The 17838-nt window shown below is 54.6% G+C and overlaps 5 protein-coding genes across 5 annotated transcripts; 3 read left to right on the top strand and 2 right to left on the bottom strand.

The window, feature by feature from the left end:
• Positions 1-10: 10 nt before the first annotated feature.
• On the bottom strand, positions 11-2490 carry zbtb25 (zinc finger and BTB domain containing 25). The gene is made up of 3 exons (XM_052052817.1): positions 2223-2490; positions 1929-2144; positions 11-1191 (listed from the first exon to the last, which is right to left on the bottom strand). Exons 2-3 carry the CDS (start codon positions 2135-2137, stop codon positions 111-113), a joined length of 1290 nt encoding a protein of 429 aa, XP_051908777.1. The 5' UTR covers positions 2138-2144; positions 2223-2490; the 3' UTR covers positions 11-110.
• A 286-nt stretch (positions 2491-2776) lies between these two features.
• zbtb1 (zinc finger and BTB domain containing 1) lies at positions 2777-6229 on the top strand. Its single transcript, XM_052052805.1, has 3 exons — positions 2777-2981; positions 3815-4342; positions 4473-6229. Exons 2-3 carry the CDS (start codon positions 3819-3821, stop codon positions 5848-5850), a joined length of 1902 nt encoding a protein of 633 aa, XP_051908765.1. The 5' UTR covers positions 2777-2981; positions 3815-3818; the 3' UTR covers positions 5851-6229.
• A 436-nt stretch (positions 6230-6665) lies between these two features.
• On the top strand, positions 6666-7495 carry LOC127592255 (complement C1q tumor necrosis factor-related protein 3-like). Its single transcript, XM_052052838.1, has 3 exons — positions 6666-6880; positions 6960-7097; positions 7197-7495. The coding sequence occupies exons 1-3, from the start codon at positions 6712-6714 to the stop codon at positions 7466-7468; spliced, it is 579 nt and encodes a 192-aa protein (XP_051908798.1). The 5' UTR covers positions 6666-6711; the 3' UTR covers positions 7469-7495.
• Positions 7496-7888: 393 nt separating this feature from the next.
• Positions 7889-14103, bottom strand: myh6 (myosin, heavy chain 6, cardiac muscle, alpha). The gene is made up of 2 exons (XM_052052790.1): positions 8284-14103; positions 7889-8114 (listed from the first exon to the last, which is right to left on the bottom strand). The coding sequence occupies exon 1, from the start codon at positions 14093-14095 to the stop codon at positions 8291-8293; it is 5805 nt and encodes a 1934-aa protein (XP_051908750.1). The 5' UTR covers positions 14096-14103; the 3' UTR covers positions 7889-8114; positions 8284-8290.
• Positions 14104-14718: 615 nt separating this feature from the next.
• On the top strand, positions 14719-17324 carry LOC127592256 (cytochrome c oxidase subunit 7A2, mitochondrial-like). The gene is made up of 4 exons (XM_052052839.1): positions 14719-14833; positions 15672-15761; positions 16925-17009; positions 17148-17324. The coding sequence occupies exons 1-4, from the start codon at positions 14816-14818 to the stop codon at positions 17204-17206; spliced, it is 252 nt and encodes an 83-aa protein (XP_051908799.1). The 5' UTR covers positions 14719-14815; the 3' UTR covers positions 17207-17324.
• Positions 17325-17838: the final 514 nt, after the last annotated feature.

Below are 17838 nucleotides of genomic sequence, written 5' to 3'. Positions count from 1 at the left end.
AACCACAGAGCGTGTTTGATCAGAGCTTTTACTTTGAAAACCACACAGAGGACAAAACGAAGCGCGCGTCCATCAACGAAAGTCACAAGACCAAACGGGAAACCACAACGTCACTCGCAGCGCCCGCCGTCGCCACTCTCCTGCGAGATTTCCGAGTCGAGCGAGTAGGCGGAGCTTCCGTTGTCATGAGCGTCCCTGCCCACGTCCAGGAGGGCGTCGTTAGCCAAAGCCCCGCCCCCTTCATGGCAGAAGTGGGCGGAGCTGTGGAAGAGCTGGCTGTGGCGGTGCAGTCTGGGCGGCTTGGCGGTGTGCGCGTACATGTGCTCCTGAAGCTGACTCTTGTGCGAGAAGCGCACGCCGCACACGGCGCACGCCATCTTGCGCTTGCGTGAGTGGGCGGCGGCAGGGGCGGCGCTCAGTCCCGCCCCCTCGCGGCTCCTTCGGAGCTCCGCCGCCAGCTGAGCGGCGAGCGCCCGGCTCTGCCGCAGCGCCTCTTCCAGGCGGCCGGCGTCCATGCGCTGGCCGTCCACTTCGTCTTCATCATCCAGACCGCCGCCGCCGCCGCCCTCGTGCGCCAGCCCCTCCGTGAAGAGGGCGGGGTGGAGGGCGTGGCTGAACAGGTGCTGGCGTAGCCGCTCGGGCGAGGAGCAGCAATGGCCACAGCGGGGACATGCGAGCGGCGGCGGCGGCCGCCGACGCTCTTCAGACCCCGCACCGTCCTGGGGCGACGACCCCATCTCGACTCCCTCGTCCTCCGGACGCTCCTGCTTTATGGCGGCCGAGATGTCAAAGTCATCCTGCGGCGAAGAGGCCTGGCCATCCGATCGCTCGCCTTCCGAGCCCACGGCCAGCGACGGATGCGAGTGGCTGCGTCCCCCCCGCGACGGCCCCGAGTGGACGACGGTGGCGGGCGCCTCCTTGCCGGCGAGCTGGGACGAGATCTGGATGCCGTAGAGGTTGGACATGCGCACGGCGTCGGCGGCGGAGGGCGCGGCGGGGTCTTGCCCGGTGCCGCCGGCGAGCCCGTCGCCACTCTTGCGACACAGCTGATGGGCGTGGAGGAACTTGATGCCGTCCTCCAGGCGGGCGGGCTCCACGGCCTGCTTGGGGCACGCCCCTGTGTACATCACGTGCAGCAGGTAGCTGAACACGTCGGGCTGGATGTCGGTCGGCTGGATCTTGATGCACTCGCTGGAGCAGGCGCACACACAAATACACACGTGACTCGTCAAAAAAAAAGTTCATTCTCAACTTTCAATCAGAACTGATGCTAGCACAAAAGCTAACCTTTGTTGCTTCAACCGTTTGTATAGCGACAAGTTTAGCTACATGCTAATGATGCTAGCATGCTTCCGATGTTGCAATGCCGAGAGTTATGTTGGAAGTCACTCCCTGCTCTCGTATTGCGATGTAGCAACATCCATGATGCAGTGGTGTCTTGAGATACGGAGGAGCCAATTTGTGAATTTTCTGCGATACAACGTGCCACAGCACACTGGTTGAGGATCACGGCTGTATGCAACAAATATTTTGACAGGCCTATCTTCTTTGTCCTCTGCAAAGAACAACTTCTCAGGCTATGTTCACTCATACTGCAAGCCAATTCTGTTTTTATTTTTTATCACCCTCTTAAAACAAGGGCTCACGTTTGAAAATATTTTGTTTTGCCTTCAGCATCACTTTATGATGCTGGTCACCTCTGCTCAAATATATCCTTGAATTATTTACAAATATAATCAGTTCGTATTTGGTTCCGTTTATCATGTTTTCTGAACAACCCGAGAAAATGTTGGCATTTCCATTCATTTCAGTGAGAAAAGATTTCAGGGACGAGCGTGGCAATTTCAACTCGTATCTCAAGGCACCGTTGCTTCGTCACAGGGGAGGAACGGTCACGGTGCAGGTGCGGGTGCGCGCGTGCGTGTGACCTGGTCTGGTGAATGAAGATCATCTTGAAGTAGTTGGAGAAGGCGGCGAGGACGGCGCGGTGAGCTTTGAAGTAGACGTTGCCGATGGCGACAGTGCAGTCGCACAAGAAGCCGAACTCGCGCTGCACGTTGAGCTGCTGCAGCAGCAGCAGACTGTGAGCGGACGTCGCCGACACGCACGCAGACGCACACGCCGACGTCGCCTCCATCGCGGACCTGCTTTAAGCACACAGTTGCGGACCGCACACACCTTTTGTCAAGGCGCCGCGCGTGCACGTGCGCGCCCCGACGCACCAGCTGCGACGATCTGTCGTGCGCGTGCGTCAGTACGCGCGCTCCTTCCCGCGGACGTCGATTGATTGATGCCTTGACCGCCGAAAAGATCCGAGCGAGCGAGGATGAAGACGAAGGTGAAGATGATTGTTTGTGCGCCAAACTGCGTCACGTCTCGCGAGAGGACGCGAACCGTCACGTGAGCGACACCCCCCACCCCAACGCCCCCAGACACAAAAGAAAGAAAATACAGCACCTTGAAATGCAATTGGGAAATACGCACAGAAGCAAAGTCCATTTGAATGGGTTGCACGTGATTAAAATCCCTGCAATATTATTGCATTAGATCCTACTGTGATCATATAAAAATCCTGATACTTAGATACTGTATGTGACTGCATGTATCGAATAAAATGAATACACATCAACTATTACACATGCTATACTGCATATTGATAATTAGCTTGACAGTTTGCTGACTGTGCGTTGCCAGAAGCTCGGCTTTTAAACTTTATTTTGAAGGCGCCCCCTTCAACTGGAAGTCTTATTTTGTTCCTCGCGAACCACGGGCAGCTTGTGCGGAAGTTGAACCCAGCACTAGTTGAAGGAGGACGAAACGCTTCTTCTTCGTCTTGTTCGTTGTTTTTTTTCCCCCCTTCCTTCTTCTTCGGCCCTAAACCGCAACTTTCCCCCCTCCCGCAGAGGAACCGCCTTTTCCCGCGGAGCCTCCGCCCATCTTCAGCCGACCTCCGAGCTCCTCCGTCGGCCTCGGGACTTGCGGTGAGTCGGTGTTGCGTTGCCGGGAGTGCGGGGTGGGGGGTGGGCTCCTTTGCGTGTTTGTTGCGGGGGTTGCGGAGGTGGCGGGGCTGCTTGCGGGAGACGTTCTCGTCTGCGTCCCAAGCCGACGCACCGCCAAACTCTTGTTCCTGTTTGCCTTTCAAAGTCAAATGTTTTTTAACGGTTCAAGTGACTTCGTCTGTATTTTCGCACCCGTTAGGTGGTGCCAAAGAGTTACTAAGTGCTCTAAATATCCTGTTTGATATTGTCGATCTTCCCACGCCGGCCTTCATCTATTATTTTTCTTCATGTGCTTTTAGTTTGAAGGCGTAGTCTCAGAAACTTCCGTTGATGTAATGCCTATTGGCTTATTAGCTTCTAGCTCCCTGTTAGCTGGGCCATGAGAGGGGTATTCCGCCCTCCACCCCCTTTCCCACGGCAGCCTCTCCCTTCTCCAGTTGGCTACGGTCGAGTCTCTGACCCCCCCAAAAGTACAACAGCAACAACAAAAAGCAATGTCTACACCCCTCATCTTGTTTGATGTGCCACTTGTTTGCTTGAAAGCGAATTAGAGCTAACAAGTTCCTCGTAGTGTTTTTCTTCCGGTGTCAGGAAGCATCACATATTCAAAATGCGTCAGAAAGGAGCTGCGAGTAGTTTGGATACTTTTTGCGGCACTTTTTAATTACGTAAAGGGGACATCTATTTGAATGTTTACTTCTTCGTGTTTATTTTCAGAAAGAGTTGAGTTGTAGTTTGTAGGATCCACGAATGTTTGAAGTCATTCATAGTCTTTGAAAGCTGAGCACGCGTGTGCCTGCGCGGTTCCCCCGCAGGGCGATGGCTCGGCCGAGCCACGGCGATCACGTCCTCCGGCAACTGAACAACCAGCGCGAGTGGGGCTTCCTGTGCGACTGCCTCATCGCCATCGGCGACATCTACTTCCGGGCGCACAAGGCCGTGCTGGCGGCCTGCAGCTCCTACTTCCGTATGATGTTCATCCGCGACCAGCAGGGGGCGGCGCGCCTGGACCTCAGCAACATGCAGATCAGTGCAGAGTGCTTCGATCTGATCCTGCAGCTCATGTATCTGGGACGCGTCGCGGCGGGGAGCTTTAACTTCGACGACCTCAAAGCGTCCATGATCTACCTGCAAATGTACTACATCCCCGACTCGCTGGACGACCTGCGCGACATCCGGGGCGCGTCCAACCTGACGCCGTCCTCGTCCGAGTGCTCGACGGCGACGGCGGCCGCCTGCGGGAAGATGTTGTTCGGCGTTCGGATGTACGAGCGGCAGAGGCCCGCCGCCGCCGCCGCTCAGGACGCTGCCGACGGCGGCAAAAAAGTCAGCAGCTCTGCCAGGTGCTACCCGCGCTCGAGTCGGTTGGCCGTCGATAATCTGTCTATTATTATTATTTCAATGAAGCAAAAAATGCTAATTTCGCTAATGCTAATTTTCCCCCCATTCGTTTTCATGAAACAACCTGGGCAGGTACCTGGGCGTGCCACCCGCGACCGAGGAAGCACCCGGCGCCGCCGCCGCCCTCCCGAGCGCGGCGGACGGCGGGCATACGGCGGAGCAACCGTGCGACCTGAGGAAGCGCAGCGCAGGAAGGAGCTCGGCCTTGAGGGAACGCCCTCGATTCGGCCGCACCTTCACCTGCGACGACTGCGGCTTCGTCTTCAGCTGCGAAAAGCTTCTGATCGAGCATATCCTCACCTGCACCAACCGCAAGACCTTCGCGGCCGCCCGCAGCCCAGACGGCGACGACGACTGCGCCAAGGCCGAGAGCTCCGCTTCGGACAGCGCCGAAGAGCGGCGGATGGTCGCCGATCTGCGCTCGGTGGCGGCGGGGCCCGGCGGCGGCGACGCGGGATCCGCCCGCCGCGTTTCCATCAAGACGGAACCCGGGGACGACCTCCGCCCGGAGGAGCGGGAGGCGGGCGCGGCACCGTGCGGGCTCGGGGTGTCGGACGACGAGGACCGCGAGGCGCTGCCCGGCGTCTCGGGCGTGGAGAAGGCGGGCGAGCCTTGCTTCGGCGCCACGTCGGGAAGCGACTCGTCCGCCACGTCGCCCGATGTTTTTGCGGTGAAAGAGGAGAGCGCGGACGGCGACCCGTGCGAGCTGTGCGGGGCTCCGCTGAGCGAGGACGACAGGTCGGCGCACTACCTGTCCAGCCACCTGGGCCACATCTGCGCCTGCGGCCGCTGCGGCCAAGTGCTGATCAAGGGCCGGCAGCTGCAGGAGCACGCCGAGCGCTGCGGCGAGTCGGACGAGGCCGACGAGCCGCCCGGCGCCGAGCTGGCCTGCCCTCACTGCGGCCTGCCCTTCCAGAGCGAGAGCCTGGCGCTGGAGCACGCCCTGGCCTGCCCCCATGAGGCCGAGGCCTTCCGGCCGGCCGGCGGGGGCGGGGGTGGCGACGACCCCCCCGGCGGCGGCCCCGATCACCGACGCAAGCATTTCTGCGCCATCTGCGGCAAAGGCTTCTTCCAGCGCTGCCACCTGCGCGAGCACTACACGGTGCACACCAAGGAGAAGCAGTTCACCTGCCAGACGTGCGGCAAGCGCTTCCTGCGCGAGCGGCAGCTGCGCCTGCACACGGACATGCACCGCGGCGTGGCGCGCTACGTGTGCCCCGTGTGCGAGCAGGGCACCTTCCTCAAGCACGACCACGTGCGCCACATGATCTCGCACCTGACGGCCGGCGAGACCATCTGCCAGGTCTGCTTCCAGATCTTCCCGGGCGGCGAGCAGCTGGAGGAGCACATGGACGTGCACCTCTACGTGTGCGGCGTGTGCGGCGACAAGTTCCGCCTGCGCAAGGACATGCGCACGCACTACAACCTCCAGCACACCAGGAGGCTGTAGAGCGCCTGGAAGCGGCGCTACGTTGCCGTCGCTGCGTGCAAAGTGCCGTACGCGGAGCAATTTCAGGGTTGGATTTGTCACGTGCACGGATTCTGGCGCTGCAATGACATTTTTTTTTTTTGAAATCTGCACTTTGAACCCCCACGCTCCTAATCGGTAGACGTGTTGTGGGGGCGGGGCCGAGACATCGGACGAAACGGGATTCCTGGTGAACTTGAAAGCGTCGCCTTGCCTTGCCGATAATGGCGGTTGTCGACGACGGCTCATCAACTGAACTGACCTGACCTGTGCTCGGAGGCGGTCCCGTTGTGCTTCCGGACCCTAACGGACCGTGGAGAGTGTTCACTTTGGCCTTTTTGCGACACTTGGAATAAACAACCGCACACCTTTGCAAAACGTCTTCTTTTGTTTTCTCAGTTGTGATGTGATTTAAGATTTGGTTCTTCACTTTTGATCCCGTTGGGTCACATGACGGACGGCAAAACCTTGTGATTGGTTCCCATCCTGTTGCGGAAGATTCGACGGGTCTCGGCGACAGGGCCCCGTGAGAGCGCGCGTCTAAAAACGCTTCGGCGCGGCCTTTTGTAACTTGAGGATCGGATGTCGGTGATTGGCTGACAGCGATCTGGCTCAGGGTTGAACAAACTTCATCGAATATTTGCAAACAAAGTTCAGAATTGAACCAAATGATGAAAGAACGACGTGCCGGGTTGCCTTTACAGGATTTGTGAACAAATGTTTGTGAACAAAGTCCCCGTTCCGAAGGTCAACACATTTTGCAAGGACGTCGGCCAGGGTGATGTTTCAGGTTAAATAGCGCACGTCTGACGGCCAGACGCCACCCCGCTGGTCATTTTAGCAATGGCGTCCTCATCCTTGACCACGTTGCTCATTCTGTGCGCTGTCGGGAGCCTCCGAGCGCAGCCGTTTTTCGGAGGCGAGAGCCCCAAGCCTGAAACGAACTGCAACGCCCTCCTGTACCAGCTGGCGGCGCGCGTGGACAAACTGGAGAAGGACGCAGCCGAAGCAGGTCGATCAATGAAACGACACCTTCGGAAACGGTGAGGCTCATCTTTACGGTGTGTGTGTGTGTGTGTGTGTGTGGGCAGCCAAAGCGCCGGTGTCCTTCGCGGCGGCGCTGGTCACCACGCCGGAGTTGACCCACATCGGCCCCTTCGACACCGAAACCACCCTGCTGTTCAAGAACGTGATCACCAACGTGGGCAACGGTTATGACTCCAACACAGGTAGGGGGCGCCATCACCTCTCGCACCGAGCGACATCTCATCCGTGTCCCATTGCAGTACTACTAACCCCCCACCCCCACCTCACCCTGACCCCCCCAGGCATCTTCACAGCCCCTGTGAGGGGTCTCTACTTCATCGTCTTCAACGGCAACGTGGGCACATCGGGGGCCTTGAACGCAGCCGTGATGAAGAACGGCATCAACATGTTCGCCATCTACGACACGCAGGGCACATTCAGCAGCGCCACCAACGGCATGCCGCTGGTACTGGAGGAGGGAGACAAGGTGTGGGTCACATTGTGGGCCCAAAAGAGCATCTTTGACCAGAGCCGACTCAGCACCTTCAGCGGCTTCCTCCTCAAAAGCATGTGATGGCAGAAACGCACATGAATTAAAAAAAAAACGGTATCTTGAGTGTGTGTGTGTGTGTGTGTGTGTGCGCGCGTGCGTGCGGCCGTGCGTGCGTGTTTTTTTCCAAATCTTTATTGAACAGGTCAGAATACAATTCTCAGCAAATGGAAAACAAAACGAACGTGCAACCAATACACACACATTACAAACGTGTAAAAAAAAAGGAAGCCAGGGGATTTTTAAACAAAAAAATTCAAATGAGTATATATATTTTTGAAATATGTAATAGAGCTCAGGTACTGCTTTGTTTCTGCTTCAAAAATTAAGCGTGCTTGTGTGTTGGATCACACTGGCGGCATGGAAGTGACGTCATCAGTAACCAACGCGTTGCGAAGTACTCTTATTTTGAAGAGATCAGGAAGAAAGCTGCGCAAACACACGTGCATTTATTGAACTTTATAGACTTTTATTATCCGATGTGACGTGAATTTGTCGTGTTGCGAATCAACAATTAAGGAAGCCACGCGATGTAGCTGCTCTCGTCGCCACCTGTCGGCTTGGAGGGGAACCAATCAAATTACCACGAATCATGTCGCAGCCGGTGTTTTTCTTCGTCGTTGTAAAGTCACGTGACATATGTGAGCTCGTTGGTCGCCCAGAAACAAACCTGTGAGAAGAAAAACACAAAAAGGGGCCTTAAATGCAAGAAATAAGATGTAAACATGTAGACTTTTTTTTCTTTTTTTTTTAAGTTTGGGGCTATTAATGTGAGGCCGGTAACAACGTTTTTGAGCATGCCAACTTTAGTATCCAGTTTTGATTGACAGGGGCCTTACTTGTGAATCAGTCATCCAGGTTCTTCTTGGTGCCCCCGTCTCTGGTTTTGGCCCTCAGCTTGTTGACTTGGGTCTCTGCCACGTCGGCTCTCTCCTGCGCTTCTTCCAGCTCGTGTTGCAGCTTGCGCACTTTGGCCATGTTGCCGTTGGCCGCCTCCTCCGCCTCCTCTGCGGCGCGTTTGTAGGATTTGACTTTCACCTGCAGCTTGTCCACCAAGTCCTGGAGTCGAGCCACGTTCTTGCGGTCTTCCTCGGTCTGATAGGTGAGTTCTTTGATGCGGCGTTCGTACTTGCGGACGCCTTTGACGGACTCACTTCCTCGACGCTGCTCCGCCTCCAACTCGTTCTCCAAGTCTTTGATGCGAACTTCCAGTTTCTGGAGTTGTTTTTTGCCACCTTTCATGGCGATCTGCTCGGCCTCGTCCAGGCGGTGCTGGAGGTCTTTGATGGTCTGTTCCATGTTCTTCTTCATGCGCTCCAGATGCGCGCTGGTGTCCTGCTCCTTCTTCAGCTCTTCAGCCATCATGGCGGCATCAGTGATGGCCTTCTTTGCCTTTTCCTCGGCGTTGCGATTCTCCTGGACCGCCTCCTCCATTTCATTTTGGAGGTGGAGGAGGTCCGCCTCGTGCTTCTTCTTCTGGTTGATCAGGCTGGTGTTCTGAGAGTGCAGGAGCTGCATGCGCTCCGTGGAGTCGGTCAGTTCCTGCTCGGCCAGCTTGCGGCTTCTGTCTGTTTGCTCCAGCGCGGCCCTGACCTCTTCCAGCTCAGCCTGGATCAAATTGTTTCGACGTTCCAGGACGGCGATGTTCTCCCGCAGGTCATCGTTCCCGCGCTGCACGTCATCCAGTGTCAACTGGGTGTCCTTCAGGAAAACCTGGAGGCTTTTGAGTTGTTTCTGGGCGTCGAGCGCTTGCCGGTTTGCTTGGCTGAGCTGGATCTCCATCTCGTTGAGGTCACCCTCCATCTTCTTCCTCACTCTCAGCGCTTCATTGCGGCTCCTGGTCTCAGACTCCAGGGAGGACTGGAGCGAGTCCACGGCGCGTTGGTAGTTTCTCTTGGCCTGCTCCATTTCCTCGTCCTTCTCGGCCATTTTCCGCTCCATGTCAGCCTTTGCTTGGTTGAACTCCAGTTGGGCTCGTAGGATTTTGCTCTCTTCGTGCTCCAGTGAGCCTTCGGCTTCCTCGAGAGCTCCCTGTAACTCCGCCTTATCTTGCTCGAGCTGTTTCCTCATCTTCTCAAGTTCACAAGCACTTCTGCCACCCTCCCCGAGCTGGTCATTCAGGTCCGAGATCTCCTCTTGCAGGTTCTTGTTCTCTCTCCTCGTGGTTTCCAGGTGATCCAGGCACTCCTCGTAGGCATTTTTCAGTTTAAAGAGTTCGGTGCTGAGAGTTCGGGCCTCCTTCTGGGAGGCTTCCAGCTCACATTGGGACTCCTCGAACTTCTGCTTCCACTCTGCCAGGACTTTGTCAAAAGCGCGTTGTTTTTTATCCAGCCCCGCGGAAGCTGCGTTGGACCTCTCCAGGTCCAGCATCAGGTCCTCAATCTCATTTTGGAGCCGGTGCTTGGTCTTCTCGAGCGACGAACATTTGGCATTGGCCGCTTCAATGGCCTCCTCAGCCTCCTGCAGTCTCTGAACCAGCTTCTTTTTTGCTTCCTCCAGCTCCTCGGTTTTCTGGATGGCGTCGGTTTCGTACTTGTTCCTCCACGCCGAGACTTCGTTGTTGGATTTGGACAGGGCCCTCTGCAGCTCAGCCTTGGCTTCCTGTTCCTCTTCGAACTGTTCTCGCAGCAGGTCGCAGTCGTGGCGGGCCGACTGCACGGCGTGCGCCAGTGCGTTCTTGGCCTTGACTTCCTCTTCCAGTTGTCTGCGAAGGTCTTCTAGCTGCTGGTTGTACGAATTCTTCCCTCTGGTGAGCTGTGAGATCAAGCAATCCTTCTCCTCCAGCTGCCGTCCGAACTCGCCGTTCTCAGCGAGCAGCTTGGCCCTCTGGGTGGTCAAGTCATTGACGGATCGTTGAGCCTCCTCGTATTTGCTCTTGTACTCTGTCGTGGTGTCCTCCATCGTTCGGCACATCTTTTCAACGTTGGACTTGTTCCTGGCCATGCTCTCCATGCTCGAAGCGAAGTCGTCCAGCTCGAGCTTCAGCTCACTTTTTTCCTTCTCCAGTTTCTGCTTGACCCGCTGGAGGTTGTCAATTTGCTCGCCCAGTTCGGCCACGCTGTCGGCATGCTTTTTCCGTAGCGCGGCAGCGGTGGCCTCGTGTTGGAGGGTGGACTCCTCCAGCTCTCGGCGCAGCTTCTGGAATTCGGCGTCTCTTCTCTTGTTTAGCTCCACCTGTGCCGACGAGGCTCCGCCCGCCTCCTCCAGACGCTCACTGATGTCCTCCAGCTCCCGGGAAAGGTCGGAGCGCTGCTTCTCCACCTTGGCCCGTGCCGCTCGCTCGGCGTCCAGCTCCTCCTCCAACTCCTCGATCCTGGCCTGGTTTTCCTTCAGCTTCTTCTGGAGCTGTCCCGAAGCGACCTGCTCGTCCTCCAGCCTCGAAGTGATCTGGGCCGACTCAAAGTCTTTTTTCTTGAGTTTCTCCTCCAGTTGCTGCTTGTCATTTTCCAAATCCATCAAGTTCTCTTGGGCTAGCTTCACATCCCCCTCGAGCTTCCTCTTGGAGCGCTCCAGCTCCATCCGCATCTTCTTCTCCTGTTCCAAGGAGCCCTCCAGGTCATCCACCTGCTGCTCCAGCTTCGCTCTGGATTTAGTCAGGGCGTTGGCTTTGTCCTCCTCGCTCTGAAGATCATCCAGGACCTGCTGGTGAGCCTCCTGCAGCGCTTTCTTCTCTTTGGTCAGCTTCAGGATGCTTTCGTCCTGGGATGCCATCTCCTCACTCAGGTTCCTCACCTTATTCTCCGTGGCATGTTTCTCTTTCTCAACTTTGGCCAGAGTCAGCTCAAGGTTATCGATATCTTTTTTTAACTCGGAGCACTCATCTTCCAACTTCCGTTTCTTGGCCGCGATGTCCGCATTCAGTTCTTCTTCGTCCTCGAGTCTCTCGTTGGCCTCCTTGAGCTTTGCCTCCAGTTGTATCTTACTCTTGATGAGCTGCTCGCATCGTTCTTCGGCATCCGTGAGCGTGTCTTGCTCTGACTGAATTTGCAGAGTCAAATCGTTCTTCTCCTGGAGGAGAGTCACTATCTTCTCCTCCAGTTCCTTCCGACGGATTTCTGACTTCTCGAGGGCTTCTTTCAGCTTGTTGAACTCGTCCTTCATGTTGGCCATCTCCTTCTCGGATTCCGCACTCTTCAGCAGGGGCTTGATCTTAAAGAAGAGTTTCATCCACGGCCAGTTCTTTACGCTAAGAAAAGAACGGAGGTTCCACTGGATGACCATGAGGGCATCTCTGCGCTCGACCAACTTAGCAAACTGGGCCCTCATGAGTAGCGCGCGAGCGTTGGCCTGGATTCTGGTGATGATTCGCGAGAGCTGTTCATCTCGCATCTCCTCCAGGGTGCCGAGTAGGCCGGCTTTAAAAAAGACTTTGGTGTGGCCAAACTTGTACTGCGTGTGGTCGATCTCCAGCGACGAGAGCAGCTTCTCAGCACTCTTCTTGCAGTCCATAAACTGACCCTCGGGGATGGCGGAGGCATTGAGAATGCGGTACCTCTGTTTGAAGTCTCCGTAAAGGACGCGGTTTGGAAAGCCCTTCCTGCAAATTCGAATGCCTTCCAGAACGCCGTTGCAACGGAGCTGGTGCATGACCAGACAGTTGTCCATGACTCCGGGAGTCTTCCGTTCGTTTGGAATCAGGCAGCGTACAAAGTGGGGATGGGTCGTCTTCAGGTTGGTCATCAGCTTGTTGAGGTTCTCTCTGTGAAGGGCCGACACCGTCTGGAAGGACGAGCCCTTCTTCTTGGCTCCTTTGCCGCCTTTGTCGCCACCGTCGGCGGTGCCCGAGTAACTGGAAAATAACAGACTAAGGAGCTTAAGCGAGGACTTCTGGTAGAGACCGACGACTGTTTCGTTGAGGGGATCTTTGTTTTTCACCAGCCAATTTGTAATGTTGTAGTCCACGGTGCCGGCATAATGGACAAGGGCAAAATGGGCCTCCGCTTTTCCCTTGGCAGCCCGGGGCTTCTCAAACATTTTGTTCTTGCCGAGGTGATTGTCGTAGAGCTTGGACTTGAAGGTCTGGTCGCTGGCTTTGGGGAACATGCATTCTTCCTCCAGAATGGACATGATCCCCAGCGGCTTCTCGATGAGATCGATGCAAGCCTGCAGGTCCATGCCAAAGTCGATGAACTCCCAGTCGATCCCCTCCTTCTTGTACTCTTCTTGCTCCAGGACAAACATGTGGTGGTTGAAAAACTGTTGCAGTTTCTCGTTGGTGAAGTTGATGCACAATTGCTCAAAGGTGTTGAAATCAAAGATCTCAAAGCCAGCGATGTCCAGCACGCCTATGAAGTACTGCCGATGCTGCTTGGTGTCCAGGGACTGGTTGATCCTGACCACCATCCAGTTGAACATCTTCTCATACACAGACTTGGCCAAGGCACCGACGGCGTAGTAGACCTGGTCCACGCTCTGGCCTTTGGTCACAAACTCGTTTCCTACCTTGACTCTGGGGTGGCACAACCCTTTGATGAGGTCGGCGGAGTTGAGACCCATCAGGTAAGCAGACTTGTCCGCCGCCTCGGTGCCGTCGGGCTCGGCCTGCTCCTCCCGCTGCTTCTGCTTGAACTTCAGGTTCCCATAGTGCATGATGGCGCCCGTCAGCTTGTAGACGCCCATCTTCTCCTCGGCGGTGAAGCCCAGCACGTCGAAAGCGCTGTCTGTGGCCATCAGCTCCTCCGAGTCGTTGATGGAGGCCACCGTGACTTCTCCCTGGGAGATGTAAGAGTAGTCGTATGGGTTGTTGGTGATCAGCAGCATGTCGAGCAGCTCTGGCTTCTGATTGGACAGAATCTGGTAGAAGATGTGGTAGTTCCTTTCGGCTTTGAGCTGAAAGGTAACGCGGGACTTCTCCAGGAGGTACGTCTCGATGTCGGCGGACGACAGCTTCCCGCTGTTCCCAAAGTGGATCCTGATGAACTTCCCAAAGCGAGACGAGTTGTCGTTCCTCAGGGTTTTGGCGTTGCCAAAGGCTTCCAGAGCTGGATTAGCCTGGATGATCTGATCCTCCAGCGTCCCCTTGCTGGGGTCCTTTTTGCCCCCGCCGCCGACCGCTGCAATGCTGGCAAAGTACTGGATAACCCTCTTGGTGTTGACGGTCTTGCCGGCGCCGGATTCTCCGGTGATGAGGACCGACTGGTTTTCCCGATCCGTCAGCATGTACTGGTAAGCGTTGTCGGAAATGGAGAAGATATGAGGAGGAGCTTCAGTCCTCTTCTTTCCCCTGTAGGCCGCCACCACCTCGGCATCGTAGACGGGAAGCCACTTGTATGGGTTGACGGTGACGCAGAAGAGGCCGGAGTAGGTGTAGATCATCCAGGCGGCGTAGCGCTCCTTCAGGTTGAACAGCACCGCCGGCTCGTGGAGGAACGTGAACATCGCCATGTCTTCGATCTTGTCAAATTTGGGAGGATTCTGCGGGTGGACGTCGGCCTCCTTCGCGCTCACCGTGGTCCCGTCCTCCTTCTTCACCTTGACCACGCCGCCCTCTTTGCTCTGGATTTGTCCCTTCATGTACTCGACCTTGTCGTCCACCACAAAACATTCCGTCTTGATGTCAAACGGTCTGGTCTGAGCTTCCAGACGCTCTTTCTCCGACTTCCTGAGGTACGGAGCCGCCTTGCCGAACTCGCCCATCGCTACGTCGGACATTGTGAATACGAAGATCGTGAAGCTGAACTGTGTCGCCGGGAGAGACGGAGCCGCTTTTTAAAGGCGCCCGTGACACCAAACTAGGAGATGAGGCAGGAAAACCGAAAAGATGGATGCTAAATGTGTCTGAGGAGATGCGACGAGGTCACACCCGTGACCTTGGACTGTCAGGAGGCCATATTAGGAAGAGCACAAACGCTGCTTATCAAAGTCACTTTTCAGTCCTCACGCTGCTTCTTTTAGAACATGTGGGGCTCAGTGAACCTCCCCAGCCCATCACACATACGCACTCTGGTTCTGGTTGTCACAAAAGAAGCAACCAAAAAATAACTAAAATGTTTTTATCACAATTTCCAAGACTAATTTGCGTGTGTGTGTGTGTGCGCGTGTAGGTGTGTGTTAAACTGAGATGTCAATGTGTTATCAATGTTCCTCTGTGTCTGTTTTTATCTAAGAGGCACTTTAAAAGTGTTTGTGCCGCTGTACTCTATGTCGTGACAATGGAAAGACGACGAGTTAAATGAAGTCGCTTTTTTTCTTCGCTCCGAGGGGCGGCCAAGGTGACTCATGCGCTTCCAATAAAGGCCTCACGAGGGCAGTACAGAAAACTGTGTGGCATGTAAGCACGCGCGGTAGAAAGCCAAGAAGAAGACGAAGACGGAAATAGAACGACGCGCGGAAGTCGTTTTCGTCCTTGTGAGAGAAAGGCAAGCCAACAAGATGAATCGCGGCGTTTTTGTAAGTCCTTCTCGTCCCTCACAGCTCGTTGGCCTTTTTGAGCGTTTGCTTGTTTCGCTGTGCAGGGAGCAAGTTGGCACGACGCCTCCATTGGGCTCCGCTTGGCCTCAAAGTGTCGGCTAGGGGTCAAAGGCAGCTAATGTCGTCGCGCTCACACGCGTGAAACTTTTAATTTCCGTCGTCAAGCTTTTGCAACGGCAAACGCGAGGATAGACTACGAAATAAACTCTTTGTAATAACCTTTTTTTTTTAACCGCAAAAATAAGATTTTCAGTTTTAATGGATATCATTTTATGTTTCCAAAAATCAATCGTTATCCCCTTCGCATATAGAAAACAAAGCAAATAAACTGCCTTGGAACAAGTTCATCTTTGTTCCCCTCAATTTTCGTAGGAAGAATTAATGCTTCCTCTTTGGCAAATCTTTAATCAATACATTGATGCAAATACAGCGATACTATTTGCAATATTCAAGCATTAAGCACGATAAAAGGAACCGATAAACTGCAACGTGGCTGTGCTGTCCGAATATTATTCAACTGATGTGAGGGAAAACGAATTCGGAATTTTTGAAACTGCTCAAAAAGCACCAAAGTCCGTCCAATACTCGGCAGTAGAAACGCATTGCTGTTGGCCGTGTAAAGCCACTAGATGGCAGCACTGCCAAAGGTCTGGCGCGCCAGAGGAAAGGCCACTCGGGCAAGCCCATCCAGGAGTTCGATCATGAGTCTTCCCGAGGATGCTCCAGAGCACAAGCCGTGCGCCGAGCTCAAACCTTCTCCTCGGTTGACGTTGCCAATGTGTCCAGACCTGACCGCGTGTCGTTCTGTCGTACCCAGGCGCTCCAGCAGGTGGCGCGGCGGACCTTTTGCGGCTCCGCTCGGAGACCGGTGGAGAACCAAGTCCCCAAGAACCAGAAGCTCTTCCAGGTACCCGTTGTGCCTCGCACCCGCGCTTTTCGGCCTCACGTTCAGCCACCGCTTCTCATTTTCTTGCAAACGCTCTGGCCTTAATTGTAACAAGATGTACACAAGCAGCGGCTGGCTGAAAGCAGACGGCGTCATGCTTCATCGGATTCCATTCAATGAATGTGGAACATACTTGAGGTTAGCATGTTGGCGTCGCTCCCTCGGCCACCGTACCGCTTGCTCACGTGGCCACTTTGGAAAAATCATCACCCGACTGTACGTTTTCTGCTCGTTCGCTCTCCCTCGCTTGCCCGGTTTTACCCGTAAGAGGCACGGCGTGCTTGCTTCGAGCTTTTTGTCATCCCCGGGTGAAGGTAACTGGAAAACCAAAAAGAATTCCATCTGTTCTACCAAATGATAGTGGCGTGCTGAGCGGCTCAGAGAGGGATTGAGACGTTACTGAATCCCACCGGAGCTCAAGGCAGGGCATGCCCTGCTGCAATATGGCTGCCTCAAGTCGGATTGGAGGGGGGGTTGCCCGGATCAGATGAATGTATCGATTGTGTGGATTGATTTCGATGGAGACGATGATGTGGGATGGAAGCGCGTTTGAATTTGCCCCCTCAGGCTTATCGCCTCGCGTTTGATTGCGACTTGAAAACTGGAAGCCGACGACTTTCCGCCCGCAAAACGAAAGTTGACGACGGCGAGGGACGCCAAGCCGCGGCCGTCAATCAACGTGACGAGCGTCCCCGTGATGGATGGAAAAACGAGAAAGCAAACATCTGACGCTTGTCTTTTTTTTTTTTTTTTTTCCCTGGCGTGAAATTCCTCGGCGACCGCTTTACCTTCCACCGTTCCCTCTGCTGTCAATGAATAATCGCTCGTCCCTTATTTATGGCTCGGCCCAGACGAGCTAACTGCGCCACGCGTTGGAGTGGCAAGCAAACTTGTATTTAAAAAATTATTTTTTTTTTTTTGGAACAGTGCCGTGAAGACTATTTTTTAAAAATCCACTCTAATCACAAATCACCCAAGTGAGTGTCTTACTGACTGTACATCATATAAAAAAATGACACGTTTGAGCACGTCAACGTTCCCGCTTGCAGAATCCATTTTGGAAGCTTTTATTTGACTGGATGTTGACATTCATCTTGTTTCACCCGTTTTGTGGCGCTTGTCAGGAGGACAACGGCATCCCCGTGCATCTGAAAGGCGGCACCACCGACGCTCTGCTCTACCGAGCCACCATGACGCTCACCGTGCTGGGTGAGTGAGCGAAGGAGCCGTCGCCATCCGCAAAACGCCACTTCCGAAAGTGCTTTGGACTTTGTCAAAATAGATTGCTTGCTTTTTTTTATTTTTTTTTCCATCTTTGTCAGATGTGTGTTGTGTTGGCATTCACAGGTGCGGCCTACGTGGTGTACGAGCTGCTAAAGGCGGCCAGCCCCCAGAAGAAAGCGTGACTCCGCCTCCACGTGGCGTTGCGTGTAATGAGGAAGATGACAATGGTCGTGTTTCCTGTCGTGTTCATGGGATCAGTATTTATTTCCCCGCGAGATCAATTAAACTTGTCATGACCAAGCTGCCGCCCCTTGTCCTCTTGGAACGCACGCGTGGCCCTCAAAGCCGCATGAAGTACAATTTCAAGCCTTTTCGGTTTCATTTCAGCTTTCAATTCTGTTCACGGAGTCATCCAAATAATTCCTTTAAAAAAAAAGTGACTAATTGGAAGTTGTTCAAAAGGTCAGAGCAAAATTCTAGCTTCAAATATTTTAGTAAAAAAACGTTGTTTTTTTTTTAAACCGACAAGTTTCCCAAATAAAGTTTGATTTAAAGACGCCCAGTGCTTTATTTTTTTTCCTAATTGTGAAAAGTTGAGCAAGTGCGGCGCTTTTGGGCGGTGGCCGCCAGAGGGCGCCCGAGCGGCGCATGCTAAGAGAAGCTTCTGGTGCTTCCGTCGAACCTGCGTCCGCCACGTGAAGACACTCGAAAGGTGATCGCCGACTGAACCTTCTCGCAACGGGCCTTCGCGAGGAGAGAAAGTCACTCGCTTGTGCTGCGTCGACACAAAAAAAAGCAATGAGCGCATGTGAGA

Source organism: Hippocampus zosterae, chromosome 19 (assembly GCF_025434085.1).
Source record: "Hippocampus zosterae strain Florida chromosome 19, ASM2543408v3, whole genome shotgun sequence".
Taxonomy (NCBI): domain Eukaryota; kingdom Metazoa; phylum Chordata; class Actinopteri; order Syngnathiformes; family Syngnathidae; genus Hippocampus; species Hippocampus zosterae.
The sequence above is the reverse complement of the archived record's forward strand: the minus strand, read 5'-3'. Positions and strand labels throughout refer to the sequence as shown.

Excerpts from the sequence above, each read along its gene's own strand:
- zbtb25 (XM_052052817.1), bottom strand. The coding sequence starts at position 2,137 with ATGGAGGCGACGTCGGCGTGTGCGTCTGCGTGCGTGTCGGCGACGTCC. Across the intron at positions 1,192-1,928 it reads ATCTTCATTCACCAGACCAG|CGAGTGCATCAAGATCCAGC; the intron begins GTCACACGCACG and ends CGCCTGCTCCAG.
- zbtb1 (XM_052052805.1), top strand. The coding sequence starts at position 3,819 with ATGGCTCGGCCGAGCCACGGCGATCACGTCCTCCGGCAACTGAACAAC. Across the intron at positions 4,343-4,472 it reads AAAGTCAGCAGCTCTGCCAG|GTACCTGGGCGTGCCACCCG; the intron begins GTGCTACCCGCG and ends CAACCTGGGCAG.
- LOC127592255 (XM_052052838.1), top strand. The coding sequence starts at position 6,712 with ATGGCGTCCTCATCCTTGACCACGTTGCTCATTCTGTGCGCTGTCGGG. Across the intron at positions 6,881-6,959 it reads GAAGGACGCAGCCGAAGCAG|CCAAAGCGCCGGTGTCCTTC; the intron begins GTCGATCAATGA and ends GTGTGTGGGCAG. Across the intron at positions 7,098-7,196 it reads CGGTTATGACTCCAACACAG|GCATCTTCACAGCCCCTGTG; the intron begins GTAGGGGGCGCC and ends TGACCCCCCCAG.
- myh6 (XM_052052790.1), bottom strand. The coding sequence starts at position 14,095 with ATGTCCGACGTAGCGATGGGCGAGTTCGGCAAGGCGGCTCCGTACCTC.
- LOC127592256 (XM_052052839.1), top strand. Across the intron at positions 15,762-16,924 it reads AGAACCAGAAGCTCTTCCAG|GAGGACAACGGCATCCCCGT; the intron begins GTACCCGTTGTG and ends GGCGCTTGTCAG. Across the intron at positions 17,010-17,147 it reads CATGACGCTCACCGTGCTGG|GTGCGGCCTACGTGGTGTAC; the intron begins GTGAGTGAGCGA and ends TGGCATTCACAG.